Source organism: Passer domesticus, chromosome 27 (genome assembly GCF_036417665.1).
Source record: "Passer domesticus isolate bPasDom1 chromosome 27, bPasDom1.hap1, whole genome shotgun sequence".
Taxonomy (NCBI): domain Eukaryota; kingdom Metazoa; phylum Chordata; class Aves; order Passeriformes; family Passeridae; genus Passer; species Passer domesticus.
In genome coordinates, this window is record NC_087500.1 from 2129835 (window position 1) to 2148183 (window position 18349).

At 47.9% G+C, this 18349-nt stretch overlaps 1 protein-coding gene across 1 annotated transcript; it reads left to right on the top strand.

Annotated features, from left to right (window-relative positions):
• The first annotated feature begins 1952 nt into the window (after positions 1-1952).
• WNT9B (Wnt family member 9B) lies at positions 1953-15158 on the top strand. Its single transcript, XM_064400124.1, has 3 exons — positions 1953-2321; positions 8932-9197; positions 10208-15158. Exons 1-3 carry the CDS (start codon positions 2021-2023, stop codon positions 10682-10684), a joined length of 1044 nt encoding a protein of 347 aa, XP_064256194.1. The 5' UTR covers positions 1953-2020; the 3' UTR covers positions 10685-15158.
• Positions 15159-18349: the final 3191 nt, after the last annotated feature.

Sequence of the window (18349 nt, forward strand, 5' to 3'; positions counted from 1 at the left end):
CCGGTTCGCCATGGGTTGGTCTCAGTGCCTTGGGTCAATCTCGTGTCCCTCAGGGCATTTCTGCAGCTCAGGTCTGCCTTGAGCAGCCCCTGGGCAGGGTTTGGGGCCAGGCAGGGCTCTGTGCAGCCTGAGGCTCATCAAGGTGTTAATTTGAGTTTCTTGGGCTGGACCTGGCCCCAAAGCTCTGTCTGTGTTTCCAGCATTGCCTCTTTATGTCTTGGGTCACTGGGACATCTCTGTTTCTGTCCCCCAGTTCAGCAGTGACAATGGGAGGGGAAGATTCTTCTGACCCACTCGGTTCTGAGGTTCAATCCTTGTGTGATCCACAAGGCTTCCAAGGTTCTTGAGTAGTTTTCAGGTCTCTGGGTGTGTTAGTTAATTGCCTTTGTTCTGGATTACAGATGTGTGAGCACACCTGGGGGTTGAGGCTCCTGTGGGAATGGGTACAAGGTGGGATTAGGTCAGCAGAGCTGTGTTCCAACTCCTGTGCCTGGATGGGCTGGGCTGACTACAGGCAGATCTGGAAAACAGCTCAGGAACAGCTCAGGAGCACACTTTACACATCTACAAATACAGGGGGGACTCAAATCACAGCTGCAGTGCTTGACTTGCATCCTCCATCATGAAGGAGAAGTGTCCAAAAATAAAGGTTCCTGAATATTTCCATTGATCTGTCTGGTTTGGCATTTTTTGGGGCAGACTCTGTGAGTCTGGGTTTGGGAAGCAGGTGACATTCCTGGTCAATGCTGCTCCCAGTTTGCAGCCCCCAAATCCTGCATCAAAGTAAAATAATTTCTCTGTGATTTTAAGCATCCTAAAGATAGCAGGTAAGATGAGTTTTGCAAGAGAAATATTGTCTTGCCATGGAAAGTGAAACTATTTGTCTCAAATATTTGTGACATTTTTCAGCTGAATTGCATTAACACATAAATGTATTGCCATTGCATTTGGCAGGACATTTTTATCTGACCTTTCCTGTATTTTTTTTTCAGCAAGGATATATTTTCCAGCAAAACTCATGCTTGTGGAGGAAGGTGGTCAGTGGTAACATCCTCCCAGTGGCCTTTCCAAGCTGTGGGGTATCAGGCCCTGGGAATGATCTGGCTCCTGCCTTTAGGAGCCACACAGAGCTGTGACACAGTGAGCAGCAGCCAGGGCTCTGTGTGTGACACTGACTATGCTGTGACCCAGGAATGGCTCTTGTCATGGTCCCCCATGGAGCCAAGAGAACTTTCCCTGGGGCTGCTGGTGACAGCACGCATGGCTTTCTCCTCCTCCCCATGGCATCAGTCTGGGACTTTGCCCTGATGTGTGGTGGGAATAGGACACCAGATCTAATCAATCAGTATTGATTAATCTTCTGAGCTGGTAAAATGTCCTGACCTGGAGCTTCCTGAATATCCTTCCCTTCTTCACTTTTTCAATGATGGTGATAGAATCATCACAGAATCCCAAACTGGTGAGGGTTGGACTTTTAAAGACCACCCAGTCCAGTCCTGTGCCATGGGCAGGGGCACCTCAGGGTGGCTCAGAGCTCCTGCCCAACCTGACCCTGAATCATCCTGATGCCTCAGGGCTTTTATATTTTTCAGGTTCTGTGCTGCTTTAGTGGGTAGGTCTGGGCTTCATATGAGGGGATGGTGAGGTTTGTTCACAGAGTAGGGAGACAAAACAATTCCTGCTCTAGCTGGGGACCAAGGACAAATGATCCAGATCTCACCTCAAGAGCACAAATAATGTGGGCTGAAGAGAGAAAAACAAGAAGGGTGGGACTATCAAGCTGGAGCTGTAATTGAATAATTAACTGCAATATGGAAATGGATCAGAACTGATAAAAGTGAGAGACCCTGTGACCAGTGGGTTTTTGTGACCATTTTGGTTCATCTTGGGTGTAGTCTTGGCTGGGCTCTTGTGCTGCCCAAGGTTGATCCATTGAGGCCTCCTAATTAATCCCTACTTTAGTCTTTAGCTCCTCTAGTCTCAGTTCTAGGTGAGCCTTCTCCAGGCATCAATCTCAGGGATGGGCTCCCTAGCTCACCTCCTCTCCTGCTTCTTTCCTTCCAGCCTGACCGGGAAGGAAGCCCTGACCCACTTCCCCTCGCTGGGCGCCCCGGGGGGCTCTGGCCCGGGCAAGGGGCACGTGAAGCAGTGCGAGCTGCTCCAGCTGTCCCGCAAGCAGAAGCGGCTGTGCCGGAGGGAGCCGGGGCTGGCGGAGACGCTGCGCGACGCCATCCGCCTGGGGATCCTGGAGTGCCAGTTCCAGTTCCGCAGCGAGCGCTGGAACTGCAGCCTGGAGGGCCGGCCCAGCCTGCTCAAGAGAGGTACAAGGTAGTTGGTGTGCAGGAAAACTCTGGCCGCAGCTCCGGGGGTGTCCCAAATTAAATCTCACACAGTGCCACGGTAGAGACAGAGACCATACAAAGCAGCACACTCCATTTCCAGAAGGCTTCAAACTGTTTTTATTATAGCTTTTTATATATTCTTACAAAACTCATAAGTTTACACTTGCTTTACTCAAACAAAGTGCTTATTGGAATAGGCAGTTGGAAGTTTCTTTTATTTACCTTTTTTTCTTTGTCAACGACCTTGGTAGGAAATTCTTTCAGGGGTAAACATGGATCCTCTTCTCAACCTTCTCTCTGGCTCATGGAAGTCACTGTAAAACCTCTTCCACTGTTGGTGTCCAGGGAAACTCTGGCTGCAGCCTCCAGGGTGTCCCAAATGAAATCTCACACGATGTCATGGTAGAGACAGAGACAATACAAAGCAACACACTCCATTTCCTGAAGGCTTCAAACTGTTTTTATTATGGCATGCATGCTTTTTATACATTCTTACACAACTCATAAATTCGCACTATACTCTTTACTCAAACAAAGTGCTTATTGGAATAGGCAGTTGAAGTTTGTCTTATTTGTCCTTCTTTCTTTCTTGATTTCTATATCAAGGACCTTGTTTCAAGTTCTTTCAGGGGCAAACATGGATCCTCTTCTCAACCTTCTCTCTGGCTCACAGAATTCGCTGTAAAACCTCTTCCACTGTTGGTGTCCAGGCAAACTCTGGCTGCAGCCCCTGGGCTGTCTCAAATTAAATCTCACATGAAGCAAAGTGACAGGAGTGCTGAGATCTGTTTCACCCAGTGGTGGAGCTGGGCAGTTTGGGCTCCTCTGCCCCAAAATAAGCCTTGTCCTCATCTTCCCAGCATGGTTTGCCAGGGATGGGAAGTGGGAGGAGGTTCACATCCTTGGCTGGTGGCTGCTTCTCTGAGAGCAGAGCTCCTTACACTGAGCTCCCTCCTCAGCTGGGGTGGTGCTGTGGGAAAACAGAGTCAGTTAAAGGAAAACAGGGTCAGTTAAAGAAAAAAATCCCTTTAGTGCCTGTATGTAAACCTTGGTTATTCTCAAATACAAAATTTAAACCTGTTTACTATTTGAAAAACTATTTATCTGCATGCAGACATCTCAGTGCATGTTGACAAATCTCTCCTAAGACTCTTTCACATAAATTTGGAGAAATTTGGGCAGAGTGGACAGAAGACCCACTGGGTTTACGTTTCCCAAAATGCTTTAGATTAAGAAATTGTCCTGTAAGGTCTGGATGTGAGGTAGAAGGGAACATAATAAATCCTTCCAATGCTTGAGAAAAATACAATGAAGATGGACACTGAAATTATTTCTAAATAAAAATTCCCAGAGAATGCATATAGGGTTTGCCAGACCTGTCCTGATCCAACCAAAGCCTGACTGTTACAGAATTTCAGCCCTTCAATAACTTCTATTAGCACTTACTAAGCTTCAGCCTTCAGATTTATTGAGTTTCAGTCCTTTGATAATGTTCAGCAACTTAATGTTTTTAAAAAAGGGACCTGAAGAAGGCAATATTAATTTTGATGAAAATCAATGCTAATTTTTATTAACATTGGGATCGAAAATTTGTAATGTTTCCTTTTAAAAATATCAATTTTTATTACATTAAATATAAATTTAATATTTTATTAAGTCAGCACATGCAAGATCAGATTTTCTTCATTTCAAGGCTCTACTGTGAATTTTTTAGCAGGTGGTGGAAGGAGCTGTTCATGATAATTTTGAGTGTCTTTCTCACATCTGCACCTTCATCAACCTCAAAGAACTTGAAAATGACAATTGAATAATCCTCATCTTCAAATAGCTGGAAAACATTTAATTATCTGGCAGTGGCATGCCTTAACATTTCCATGGGCTCCTGACTGACAAAATAAAATATCACCTGTAATTTCAAACCTGTTTTGGCAGATGGGGATAAGTGTTTGAAAATTTTATTACACAATCTTAAGGATCAAATGATGATTTAATACAGCCAGGTATGCTGTGTGCACCCCCTGTGTGACAGGACACTTAGCTGGGAGCAATTATTAGTTCTCATTTTCCTTTAGCTTGCAGAGGGGTTTGTTTTTCTTCATAAAGAACAAGAACATGGCTTTCAGCTGCCACTTTTGATCTGTTTGTGACATTTGTTGGAACTTTCTTGGAAATTGTTGGTCATGCAACTCTCCCCTGTCACCCAGGTAGAGCTGAGGCATTTTAGAAATGTTTAAATCATTTGATATCTCCATGGTCCTAGAGAAGAAAAATTAAGAAAGATACAGATTTTTAGCAGTCTTAAATGGTCTTAAGAGTGCAAGAGAGTGAAAAAGATTCTTCCCAGTGAGATGGGCCATTTTTGCAACAGGTGAAAAGCCACATTCAATTTGCAATCCCAACTGACAAACTTCTGTGACTGATCTGGATCATCAGTGCTTTTCCTGCTTCTAGAGATGCCAAAAAACAAACAAACAAAAAATAAGCCAAGGGTTTTCTGGCTCTTGAAATGCCAGATTTGTTTTACCAGTCTGCACCATTTATTGTCCTTGATAGCTCTCTGGGTACAACTGGGAAACTCCTTTTGCATAACCTGCAACATTTCTGTGGCACTTTTGACAGCTATTACTCCTCAGTGATCCATGAAAAATCCTCCTGCATTCCTTCTCCACTTCTTTAAAGATCCATAGAAAGAATTAAGTTATTTCAAGCCACCTTGTTACACAGGGGCAGTTGGTGTCTTTATAAAAATATGTAAAGCAGTGATGCCCTTTTGGTGTCCTGGGTGTGCCATTAAGAGCTGCTGGAAGTCAGGTGAAGCAGGATTTAATCTCAAACAACTCAGTGATTTGGGAAATAAATACCTTTAGCAAAGAGGTCAGAGCCAGCCACTCACAAAATCCTTCTTGGGAAATGAGTGCTCTGCAATCCTTCCATCCCTTAATCCATTCCTTTGCCTCCTGCTGGTTGGACTCTGACCTTCCAGCAGTGGTTTTGCTGTTGTCATGAGGAACCCAGGAATGGTACAGCAGAGGAGTGGTGACTCACAGACACAGAATTTCCATGATGGGAGATTTGGAGGAAAAAATGCTTCTGAGCAAAAAATGCCCTGAGCAGCTGGCATTGGAGCCAGCCCTGCTTTGAGCAGGAGGTTGTTCTGAAGACCTCAAAAGCACTTCCATCCTAAATCTTTCTATACTTCTAGAGTTTTTTCTGGTTTTCTGTTGTTTTCAGAGAGATGCCTCCTCCACCTGCTCTGAAACGCTCACACTCCTTCACTACAGCATTGAAACTCTGACCCTGAGCATCTTTCCTCTGGCAGAGTCACCCCAGAGTAAAACTCCTCCCATTACAATTTTCCCTGTGGTCTGGAGCACACCACAGCACACAACAGTGCATTGCAGCAAAAGTCCTTCTGTATTTATAGGCTGCTGAGCTAAGAAATCCTGCTGGAGAGCTCAGGGCAAGGCTTGAACACATGGAAGGTCCTACCAGAGGGAGCTGGTTTGCTGCAAATCATCTGCAAATCCTGAAATCCATCTGTGTGCTGGATGTTTGCAGCCCAACTGCCCAGCAGAGACATCTGCACCCAGGTGTTCCCATTGCACTGAGAGCGTCAGGTTCCATTCTGTCCCTAAGACACTCAGTGGGGTCAGGGGAGTGACCCAGGCCCTGAGAGCCCAGAACTGGCTCCAGGCCCCACTGCCTGTGGTGACAGGAGCTCTGTTGTCACTGTGGGAGGAGACATAGCAGGACACATGGAGTAGCCTCTGTTCAGATCCCAAACTGTGCTCCTTGGAGCTGATTGCTGCCATTTGTGGTGTGTCTCCTCCTGAAAATCCAGCTCCAGCAGCTGCTGTGGGAACACAAGGGCTTTTACTTCCCTCATTTGTTTTGTGAATTAACAATTAAATGGTGATTGATTCCTCATGACAGAGTGGAGGCAACCATCTTAGACTTTTCAGACACGTATTTGGCAGCCTGGTGATACTGAAGCTTTGTTTGAAGGAGACGGAGATGTTTCAAAGTCTGCTGGGTATCTGCAGTTGCTGCTGTCTGCAGTGGCCTGACCACAGCAGTGGCCTCTGATTTCCAGTGGGCTGAAAACTGGCCAGGAAAACATGGGGAAACCAAAGCATCTGAAATAGCAGGAGCAGTGTGGTGATCCACAAAGTCAGATTTAGCAGGGGCTGTGGAGCCGCCGGGGCCTGCTGGCTCCTCATGGCATGGGAAAGGGCCTCCGGAATGCTCTCCTCACCTCCGGGATCAGCGTGTCACAGAGGATGTCGGGAATCTGGTAAGCATTTGGAGATTGGCTGCTGGAGTGATTTAGCAGATTCAGGATCTCAAGTATCAGTTATCCTCTCTTAGCTCCTTTGGAGAGGGTCAGACGCTGTTTGAAACTGTGTGAGCATTATGCTACTGTCCACAGTCTGCATTGAACACGTCCCATTCCAGCTTTTACAGAACTTTTGGTGGTTTTGGTGACATTCTTTCATTATCTTTAGAGTACCCTGAGAAATTTTGTAGAGGATCATCAACCAGAAAGATTAATTACAAATTATTGCCCCAGTGGTTACGGCAACCAAAATGTTGAGGCAGGAAGCAGATTGTTGGTCAATCTCCTTGTCTCCTTTATATTTCCCTATTTCTCCCCTCATGTCCATGCTGTTGGTAGATCTTCATCTAAAATTCTGCAATTCCAAAAAGCTCCTTTGAAGTCTATAGAAGTTGCTAATGAAGCCTCTCCATTATGTTCATGATTAGCCACATTTTTCATTCTTCTTGCTGGCACACACCAGGAGAACTCTCTGTCCTGCTGTCTTGGTCATGATTATAGTGGACATCACTCAAATTTCAGCACTCAGTGTTCTGATCCACTATTACAGCTGGATGGGAATTCTCTGAGGGAACAGAATGATGGAGAGATTTGAGGTTGGACTTGGTGAATTCTAGAAGTGGTTTCCAACCTTTGCTCCAGGAAGGGCTCAGTGCAAGTCTAGGTCAAGTCTTTGTGGTTGTCTCTGTCTCTTCCATTATTGGGGAAAACAGATTTTCCTCCTGATGTGGAAGGAAATTTGGAATTTTCCCTTGTGGAATATTTGTTTGCTTCATTATATTTTCTTCCATGCAATGTATAAGTGCTCTATCTTCTATAATCCAATTTTTTTTTCTATTTTGGCTGATCTTATCCATTCCTGCACTCAGAGCTATTGATCAGTCACCTGTCTCTCTCTTCCTTGCACTAATTCCTAAATTTTGGACTTGTTAAACAGTTTCACGTTAATAGTTCTTTTTCTGCAAATGATCTCTAGAAGAAATATTAAGATTTTCCCTAGGGCTGAAAAAGAGAGGAGGTAAATATAAATAAATAAATAAATAAATTTTGGCATTTGGGTCAGATTTGTGTCAATCAGAGTTTCTGAAACTTCTGTGAAGCTCTTGGGATATCCACATTCCTGTCTGATTTCATGTCTCCACACTGAATTTTCATTCAGCCGCTGTACTTTGTTTCCTGGTTAAAATGTCATAGTCCCACCACAACCTGAGGGATTGTAGCCCAGCTGAGAATCCTGCTTTGGTGAGGAGAACAGCTTCAGAACACACCTCCACAGTCACTGGGAGTAGATAATTTACAGGGAATTCAGAAAACCCACACACATGTGTGAGTTTTCCTTCTTGCCAAGATGTCCTTCAGCATGGACCCCTTCCCACTCCAACTGCATGTGGTCTTTTCATAGAAAATACCGCTACAGTCCCAATTAAAAACATTTTTAAACAACAGGTCGGATTTTGGGACACTTTCTCAGTCTCTACTACAGATTTCCTGATTTTATGACACAATGTGCAGTCTGTAATTGCACCGATCAGCTCTGTGCTGGGGACAAACAGAGCTTGGTGGCTGTCACTTTTTGGAGCTGGGTGTTTTCCCAGCACTGTTTGTCTGTTGCCACCCTTCCTTTGTCCACACTGAAGCAGTCATGGGTGAGACGGGGGTGTCACTATGCCGATCCCTTCAACCTCTGTTCTATCCATTCAGGGCGCCCCCAGCCAAGGAATAATGTGCTCTGATTCCCTGATTCAGGAGGCTGAACAAATGCTTTATTAAGCTATATTATATTACATTATATGACTATATTATAACTATACTAAAGAGATACTATACTGATAATATATCATACTACACTATACTAAAACAACACTAAAGAAAAACCCATGACTGTCTGGAGACAGTCAGGACACAGCTTTGACCCAATTGGCCAAACAAGCATCACCAGAATCCAATTAACAAATCATTCTCGATAAACAATAAACAATAACACATTCCACATGTGCCAAAAAACAGGAGCATCAAGTAGAGATAAGAATTGTTTTCCCTTCTCTGAGGTTTCTTTCCCTAGGAGAAATCCTTGTGAAAGTTGTGCCTGCTGCTCTCTGTGAAGAGAGCTGCGGCCACACTGTTCATCTCTGGGGAAGGTGTGGGAGCACCAGAGGAGTTTGGTACTTCTAAATATTGTGCTTGGGTTTAGGCAGGAGAGGCGGGGAGGTGCATTTCCTGCTCCTCCCATCTCCCAACCCTTCTCCCGTGCAGGTTTTAAGGAAACAGCCTTCCTGTACGCCGTGTCCTCGGCCGCCCTGACGCACTCGCTGGCGCGGGCGTGCAGCGCGGGGCGCATGGAGCGCTGCACCTGCGACGACTCCCCGGGCCTGGAGAACCGCAAGGCCTGGCAGTGGGGTGTCTGTGGGGACAACCTCAAGTACAGCACCAAGTTCCTGAAAAAGTTCCTGGGGCAGAAGAGGATCGGCAAAGACCTGCGGGCCAAGGTGGATATCCACAACACCAACGTGGGCATCAAGGTAGGAGCTGCACTGGCGGGCTTGGGATGAATTTTGGAACTTTTCAGTACAAGTTTTCCAACCCATCCTGTGTGTGTGAGGAATTTTCACTGTCCTGCACACAAACTAGACCTGTTCACCTGTGTGTTCTTGTGGTGCTGAGAGTCCCTGGGAAGTCTCCTGAGCTCTTGTGTGAGGAGATGCTGAGTGCCAGAGGAGCATCCTGTGTCCTCCACTGGTCCCCGGGTGGGTGGCAGGGAGACACAGCACAGTGACAGCTGTGAACCTCCATGGCTGAATGACTCCAGGGGTTATGCCAGGGGGTTCTGAGAACAGCTGGAGTTTAGAGCTGGTGGCATGTGCATAGCAGATTAAAGACTGAAACTCTTGAGGTCAATTATGAGTCTGCTGGTGACTTGCTATGGAACAAATCTTGTCACAGCTTTGGGTCAGAGAAACCATCAGATTGAACATTTTTACCTGTAGGTTACAGACTACTGACACATCATTGTCTTCCATTTACTGAGTCAAATTGATTGTTTAATTAGAGCACTGTCTTCATTTGAATACACCTAAAGGAATCCACGATGTTGGAGATACTCAGTTTTATGATTGACTACTCCTACTGTGCCAAGTAGAATTAATGAGAACTTACTTAAGAGCTTATTTGGTGTTCAACTGGTTGTCCTCAGGCTATCCACTCTCTGGCTCACCTGTCAACTCTGCTTTGGTGGGAGTTTCTTTGTTTGGTTTTTTTGGGGTGTTTTTTGGTGTTTTTATTTTTGGGGGGTTTTTTTGTTTGTTTTGTTGTTTGTTTTTTGGGGGTTTTTTTGGGTTTTTGGTTTGGTTTTTTTTTGTTTGTTTGGCTTTTTGTTTTGATTTTTAAAAATTATTATTAACATTTTTTCCTCCATAGAATAGAAATAATGCCAATAAAACCGAAGTGCTTGCAGGTCTCAGTGATCTGAGCTGTTGCCTCTACCAGAGCTAGGTCCTGGCAGCTAATAACCACCACTCTTCTTCCTCACCAGGCGGTGAAGAACGGCCTCAAAACCACCTGCAAGTGCCACGGCGTGTCCGGCTCGTGCGCGGTGCGGACGTGCTGGAAGCAGCTCTCTCCTTTCCACGAGATCGGGCGGCTCCTGAAGCTGCGCTACGATGACGCCGTCAAGGTCTTCAGCACCAGCAACGACGCCGTGGGACACTCGGAGCTGGCGGGGCCGCACAGGCATGGCCACTCGGGCAAGCAGCCCGCCCTGCCGCGCCCCACGGACCTGGTGTATGTGGAGGACTCGCCCAGCTTCTGCCGGCCCAGCAAATACTCCCTGGGCACCGCGGGCAGGACCTGCTCCCGCGAGGGCAACTGTGACAGCATGTGCTGCGGCCGGGGCTACAACACCCAGAGCCGCCTGGTCACCTTCTCGTGCCACTGCCAGGTGCAGTGGTGCTGCTACGTGGAGTGTCAGCAGTGCATGCAGGAGGAGGTGGTCTACAGCTGCAAGCAGTAGGGACAGCCCCGAGGGGCGAGGCGAGTCCAGGGGAGCAGCAGGGGGACAGGGACATGGCTCTCTGCTGCGGGTCAGGACAAAAGCGAGCACCAAATGTGTGCTGTGCTCCTCCAGCCTCGGCGTTGAGATGCTCCAGCCTTGGTGTTGAGATGCTCCAGCCTGGGGAGAGCCCCTGCATGAGCGGGGAAAACCAGAGGTTTTGTCAGGCATGGGGTCAGGAAGGAAGGACAGAGAGCGGTGGGATGTGGGGACAGCAGGAACCCTGATGCAGCCACAAATGTCCCTCAAGTTCAAACTTGTACTCACCTGTGCGGGAAGATCCTCCTTCTGCACCCCTCAGATGCACTCCTGGAGATGCATTGGGGTGGTGATGTTGGGACACTGAGGGCTCGTGCCCTGGATCCTGCAGAGAAGAGGATTAAGGGACCAGGAAGGCCACAACCAGAGACTGGCCCCAGGTGTAGCAGGGCCAGCTGTGCTTCTGCACCGAGGCAGGAGGACTCTGGCAGTGGGGATTGCCCGTGCCATTCCCTGGGAGCTGGCTGAACCCTTTCTGCTGCCAACTCACTGACACACTGCTGAACAATCTCATTTGGCTCAGGAATTGTGCCTCAGAAATACCAGCTTACAAACAAAGGGAGCTCACCTCCATCACCTCCCAGGTCTGTAGTTTGGATGTTGGACTCCAGGTGAATTTAACCTTGCTGTTCCTGGTCACCTGGAATTGCTGCAGTGACAGTGTTTGAGCCATGGGAAGTCAGCTGAGGGCTGTGAAGTCACCCCTCTGCAGCACGTGGCCTCCCAGGGGCTATTTACTGCTGGTGATCCAGAATGATGGTGCCAGTTATGCATCTCTCTTTCTCCTCCTCCCCAGTCAATCAATCAATCAATCAATCAATCAATCAATCACCTTTTTGTCCTATGTGCAGCACACTCTGCCTGGTGCCCGAGGTGTGTCACATCCCGCAGTCCTGCCCTGTGCCAATGACAGGTAAAGCCTCTGAAAGGGAATTAGGAACCACAGGAACAGGGGCATCTGAAAGATGTGCAAATCTTGAGTGACAATCCCTGGCCCGAGAAGTTGGGTATATCCAACCCCTGCAGACATGAGGGTAGGTGACCCAGGGAAAAGAGCACAGGCTGTTATAGAGTCATGAGCCCCTGACTTTGAACCTTGTTTTTCCCTTTGACACCAGACCCAGCCTGTTCAATTCCTTTGTCTGTGAGTTAGGGAGCAATTTTGGGAATGGCAGCAAGGCACCCTCTGACCCAGCCACCAGGTAAATGGAGGTGTAGCTGAACAGCCTCTGGGTGTTCAGCTCTCTGACAGTGCATTTTCCTGCTCCAGGGTTTTTCTGGTTGATCCTGCAGCAGCTCGGGATTGTTCCTGAGGTAACAAACCTGCTGTATTTACTCATTCTTGGCAATGGGTACAAACCAGACAGAATGGAGATGGGCTGGTGCTGCAAAGAATATTGGAATCCTAAAACTGGCAGTGTAAGGGGTGAAGATGCTGGTTTGGGTAGCAAGATGGGCTCATCCACAGGTGGCATTGGGCTGAATTCCAATAGAATGGAGCTCCCCTCAGAGGTGTGGGATCTGCCTGTGTGCTCAGCTCGGCAGTGTGGATCTGCTGGAGTGGGGTAGCTCAGCCACTCATTACAGCTGCTCTGAGCAATTCCCCCCAGTGAGGAGCGTGTGCTCACACTCTCTTTACCTTGACTTTGTTTCCCCTTTGGTTTTTACAACTGTTTTTCACTTCTGCTCCCTCCAGTGCTGGCGCAGAGCAGTCTCAGAGCAGATCAAGCCATTAACTGGCTGTTTGGAGGCCACTTCCCTCTCCCCAGCTACAGGTCTTTTAAAGGGCTTATTCCTTTTTATCCCTTTTCTGGTTCAAGTTGACTTGAACTGAATTAAAGGGTTTATGACAGACATAATACTGCAAATAGGCTTAATTAGCCTTACTTTTTTTTTACCTCCTAAATACCCAAGAGCAGACCATTATTTATATATTGCTTTTAATCCTTTTGGAGTTGAAATCTTCCCACGAGTCTCAATTTTGATCACTCAATGAAAAAGCTTCCAAATAAGCTAAAATTGGCATCGTGGGTGAAGTGAGCAGGGAACTCATTCTGGCTGAACTATTGATCCCAAACCCTCTGCCCCACTGACCTCCAGCCTTGTCCTGCACCAGGGGGGAAGGGAATACCCCATCTCAGGAGGGTCCTTTGGGATCCCTTGTCATTACATGCATCATTCCCATTTAAACAGGGACTGTGGCTCAGTGGAAAGAGCTGGATCCCATTCCTTGGGAAGCAAGTGGAGGAGACACCACTCTGTCCTCTTGCTCTTATCAAAGCTGCACAGGAATTATTGAATAAGAACTGGACAAAACCAAATTTCAGGGAAAATTAGGTTTCATCATGTACCAAAGGGGACTTTTGGAAATTCTTTGTCCTCTGTGGCTTAGAGCTGCTGGAGAAGATCTGAGGAAGAGATGGTTCATTCTCTGGTATCCCTGGGTGGGTTGGGCTCAGTGGGGTGTGGAGGTCTGGCATTGGGCTGGAGTGAATTTGGGTTGTTCACTGTTAAGCCAGGTCTGGACAAGGACATCTGATGTTCCCCAGCTTTGCTGTGGTTAACTCAGAGCCCTCTTCAGCCCCTCCTGACACTGCTGCAAATCTTCCTGTCCAACCCCTGCCAGGCAGCCCAGCCTCAAGGTCTGGAAACCAAATGATGAACACTGATGGGAGATAAATAATCTCAAATGCCCGATTTGAGGGTTGGGAAAAGACTTGAGCATAGTTTTAGTTTGAAGCAACACTGATGTCAATCCTTTTTGTGTCCTTCAGCACCAAGTTTTTAGAGATGGTGCCATGGGTAAGGGAGGGACAAAGTTTGCTTGGGACAGATATTGTGGTGGCTTTGAGGCTTTTATTTCATTCTGTTGTCCAGGACTTTTTGTTGGGTTGATATTCCAAATATGATTTAATTCAACTGACAGCAGTGAGAGCAGGGAGCAAAATCTGAGTCTGTTTGGCCCTCAGTATTCTTAGGCTTGAATTGTATTTTGCTCTGACCCAAGACCAAGCACGATCTTGAGCAAAGCTCTTCTGCCACCTCCTGGAGATCTGGGCTGTGAAGATCTGGAAGTCCATTTGGACTTTTTAGTTGTGCCACACACCTTACAATGTATTGAAAATCCCATGGATTTGGTTATATGTGTAAATGACTGGAATGACAAGGGGATTGCATTAAGTCTTGACAAAGAAATCTTCTCAGCAGCAAAGCTGAAACCTCATACCCTGCCTATAAAAAAACACTTTTCCAAGTGCAAATGTACCTCACTGACTACTGATGGTAAAAGTCGGAGCTGCACAGGCTTTGCTGGGAGTGTTTTGGTTTGGACTGAATCTTTTCCTCTGCACCTAAAATCCAAATAACCTGGGAACAGCCATAGCTCCAAACCAGGGTCCCCACTGCACACACAGAGGCTACACTGCTCACAGAGTCCCTGTTCCTGTCCCTCTGTGGACTTCCTAGTCCAGCTTTTATTACCTCTCCTGGTGTGTTGCATTTCTGGGCTTGCTAGTCATGGATCCAGCATGTCTGTTGTATGGGGGAAATAGAAATCCATCATCCATCCATCCATCCATCCATCCATCCATCCATCCATCCATCCATCCACCCATCCACCCATCATCCATCCATCCCTTTTTACAAGGGCGTGGAGTGACAAGGAAAGGGGGAATGGATTCCCACTGCCAGAGGGCAGGGATGGATGGGATATTGGGAAGGAATTCCTCCCTGTGAGCGTGGAGAGGCCCTGGCACAGGGTGCCCAGAGCAGCTGTGGCTGCTGCATCCCTGGGAGTGTCCAAGGCCAGGTTAGACAGGGCTTGGAGCAACTTGGAACAGTGGAAGGTGTCCCTGCCCATAGCAGGGGTGGAATGGGATGAGCTTTATGGTCTCTTCTCAGCCAAACCATTCTGGGATTATAAAAAGTTTTACCGAACCATTTCTGATGTTTATGGATCCCACCATCCCCAAGTGAGGAGCTGAACCTGCTTGGGAAGAAATCTCATCTTGGGAGGCTGCCCCATCTCATGGTTATACCCCTGCCTTATCCAGGGATCCATTGCTGTGATGGAAGGGCAGGGCAGTGCTGGGGGGGAATTTGTTAGATCAACAAAAAGGGCCCTGTAAACCAAATCCCACCAGTGAGGGGAGTAACAAACCCCACTCCTGCAAGAGTCACTCTACACCTCCTCTCAGACCTGGAGGCCAATTTCAGCCAAATAATAAAGATGTCACTTGGAAAAAAAAAGTCTGTGCCTTAAGGGAAACAAAATTTTTGTCTACCTCAAGATGTTCAACTTGTGTGACAAGAAGTATGGGTGTTATTTATATTTCTTTTATTTCCTCTAGAAAGAAAGTGGTGCTATGGGATTTAAGTTGCATTACAGTCCTGCTTGTACCTTGTGTTAATTTTTATATATTAATTTTGATTACAATATGTTGTCCAGTGTTGCACAAGTGTCTGCTTTGCTGTGTTCTTGTCAGTGAATAAATACCAGTTGTTTTTTTAAGAATGTTCATTTCTGCTTTTCAGGAGCACCCCTGGGAAATACCTTTGATTAACCCCATTCCTCCACAGTCACAGTGATGTTATTCCTTTAATTCTCCTTTTCACACACCCTGTGCAGGAGATAACTGGGAATGCCCATTCCTGCCCACCCAGCTGTAAGGGCTGCCCAGGTGGGCTGAGCTCAGGTGTTTTTACCTTGAGGAAATGTGACTGTGGTGAGCCAAACCTCATCCAGGACATGTCAGTGGCACCTTTCCTGGAGCAGCAAAACAAACAATGCTCCTTTGCCTGGTTGCTGTCCTTTGGCTGTGCCACGTTTGGGTGACCAGCTTGGGAACTGGGCTGATGGAAGTGGGGCAGGTGTTGTTGAGCCTCAAAGACACGACTGCAAGGTGCCCTGTGCTCTGCAGGCTCTCCCAGGGGAGCTGTGCAACCTCAGCTCAGTCTTTGCAGGGAGGGATGAGGGACTGGCCTCGTGCTGCAATGACAGTGCCAGCCCAGAGTCAGTGCCACACCAGGGGCTCCTTGCCCTTCATCTTGGGCACACAGGAGCTGCTGACTCTGGCACTGGCTGGGAATGCCTTTACAGGTGGTCCCAAATAGCTCCTCCAGACCTTGGTTTGGCACCAGGCCACCATGGCAGGGTGACATCTCCTCACATTGTGGTGCTCAACACCACCACAAGGCCAGAGGAAGGGCCTTGGCTGTGGCTGTGGCTGATGCCCTGGCCAAGCTTGGTGTGGTTAAGGGCACATCCAGTGTGTGCCCAAACCCAGAGCTGCCAACCATGGCCACATCAGAGCCACTTCACGCTGTGGTTTCCCTTCTGGTTGGGATCCCATTACTTGGTCCCTCTTTTCCCACCACCCCTTGAATCCTCTGCACAGAATTTCTCTTCTGGACTGTCAGGAGGGTATTGCTAGCCCTCCATGTCAGCACGTGGCTGTCCAGCTCTTTGTCCTGCACTGAGTGAAAGTGTGTCAGGAATACCCTCAGAGGGGCTGGGTTCTCCTGGGTAAAGCACCCCAGTGCACTGGGAATGATCAATATTTAAAAACACTCACAGCTCCTATCCCAGCCCTCTTCCCACACCAATTCTTCAGGCTATACTCCACCTTTCCCTGCTGTTTTCTAAATTCTGCCCAGCTTGTCCCTCAGAGTGGTGCAGCTCATGAAAAATCTGCTTCCCTGGAAAGCTAAAGCAGCAGCAGAACTCTCTGGACAGGCTAAACTGGGTCAGTGGCATTTTCTTGGGGACTGGATGAGGCCAAGGGGAGCAGACCTCACACCTCACACTGTGTGTCTGTCACAGGCACCAGCACAGCTCAGACTTGGGTCAGCCTGGCGTCCCTGGGAATGTCCCTTCTCCCCCAAACCAGCACCACTGAAATGGGGTCACCACCATCCCTGGAGGTTCAGGGAAGCCACACAGGTCCCACGTATCAGCCTTTTCAGCTTCTTCATGGATGAGCATCAGGCTTGTTTTGTATCCCAGTTAATTCTTCTCCTTCCCCAATGTTGTACCTACAGAACCTCCTGGGTGGATGAAGGGTGCTGGCTCGAGTGATTTTTTTGGGACAGACAGTACCGGGGTGCATTAGGAATCCCCACCCAGCCTGGCCACGCTGCTTTGGGTGTGGGAAATGGATTTGTAAAAAATTCTTCAAACTTGTTTCTAATTCCATTCCTCTCTCAGCAATGTCTGTCCCATTCCATGGCATTTTTAAGTCAGCATTTCTTCTCTCCAGGTTTGCATACAGATGCTCACTGTGTGAGCCTTCTGCCAGGCATGGAGAATTCCCTACAAATCAATTTCCCACATTAGGAAGCAGCAATGGCTCCAGGCTCTCCTGGGTGCTCAGGGCACAGCTCGAGGCCAGGGCGAGCTGGGCTTTAGAGGGATCAGGAAGAGGAGCTGAGGTGGGACAGGCTTTGCTTCTCTACTAGGACCCTAATGTCCCAGTGTCACCTTCAGCACAACCTTCTTTTGCCTCTCAGCTCTTCCAGGGCACCAACAAGCAGCAGAGCTTCAGGTCCAAGGACTGAACAGAAATGTCAGGTCTTGCTGTGAGAGGGAAAGGTCCTAGAGGGAAAGGTGGGGAGCTGGGTGGCAGAACATGGGGAGGTGTCCCACCCTTCCTCAGCAGTGCCACAACACAGAGCCTGGGCACACAGGGGGCCAGCCCAGCCTTAGCTGGGGAATGGTTTTCCTGAGATCATCTGTTCCTGGGAGAATGGTGATGTGAGGAATTTGTTTTCTTTGTGGTGTTGAGTGGAAGGGGTTGTGTGAGCTCTGGGTGGGTGCAGTGAAACCTCCTTGTGCTGCTTGTTACTGTCACCGTGGGATTAAAGTGTCATGGGAAAGAGCTCCTGGCACAGCAGGCCAGAGGGATCCCTGCTCATTTGTGCTGAAAATCCCTGGCCTTGCTGGGTGCAGGAAATCAGGACCTTTGGGGCTGGGTCCTGTGTTTGGGAGATGTGCTGGGCTGGGGCAGACACGCTGTGACAGCTCCCAGACATTCCTGCCACCTCTTCCCCAGGCACTGGGGACTCCAGGGAGCTCTCTGAAATCACAACAGAGCAGAAGGACCCTGGACACAGAAAGTCTTTTAAGGTCTCTTTCAACCAAAACATTTCTGTGATTCTGTGAGAAAACACAAGGTAGCTTGCAAGTCACACCTTAAATATAGGAAATGCTGGAAATGTCTTTTATTGACACATCAGTGTCTTCCCAGCCAGGTTCCTTCTCTAAGCAGCATCATGGAAGAGCAAAGTACCATTGCTTTGGGGGCAAGCAGCTCAATGGAAACATTTAATAAATAGCACAAATCACAATCCTGTTTCATGTCATCACTGGGGGGCTCTGGGAATTCCCAGTCGAGCAATTTTCCCCTCTCCTCCACAACTGAACTAAATTATTGTGTGAATCCAACACCCCCACAGAGAGAGCAGCAAAGTGTGAGCTGTGTGTCCATGACGTGGCCTCACCACTGTCCCCACTCTCACCCTGGCTGCAAACACCAGCTGGGGCTGTTTGCTCTGACCTGTGGGGTGATGGCTGGCTGGGATCCTTGTGCC

What these genes read in the sequence shown, in the direction of transcription:
- WNT9B (XM_064400124.1), top strand. Translation starts at nt 2,021, where the DNA reads ATGGGCTCCCTAGCTCACCTCCTCTCCTGCTTCTTTCCTTCCAGCCTG. An exon ending in GCCCAGCCTGCTCAAGAGAG is followed by an intron (nt 2,322 to 8,931) that starts GTACAAGGTAGT and finishes TCTCCCGTGCAG; the next exon opens with GTTTTAAGGAAACAGCCTTC. An exon ending in ACACCAACGTGGGCATCAAG is followed by an intron (nt 9,198 to 10,207) that starts GTAGGAGCTGCA and finishes CTTCCTCACCAG; the next exon opens with GCGGTGAAGAACGGCCTCAA.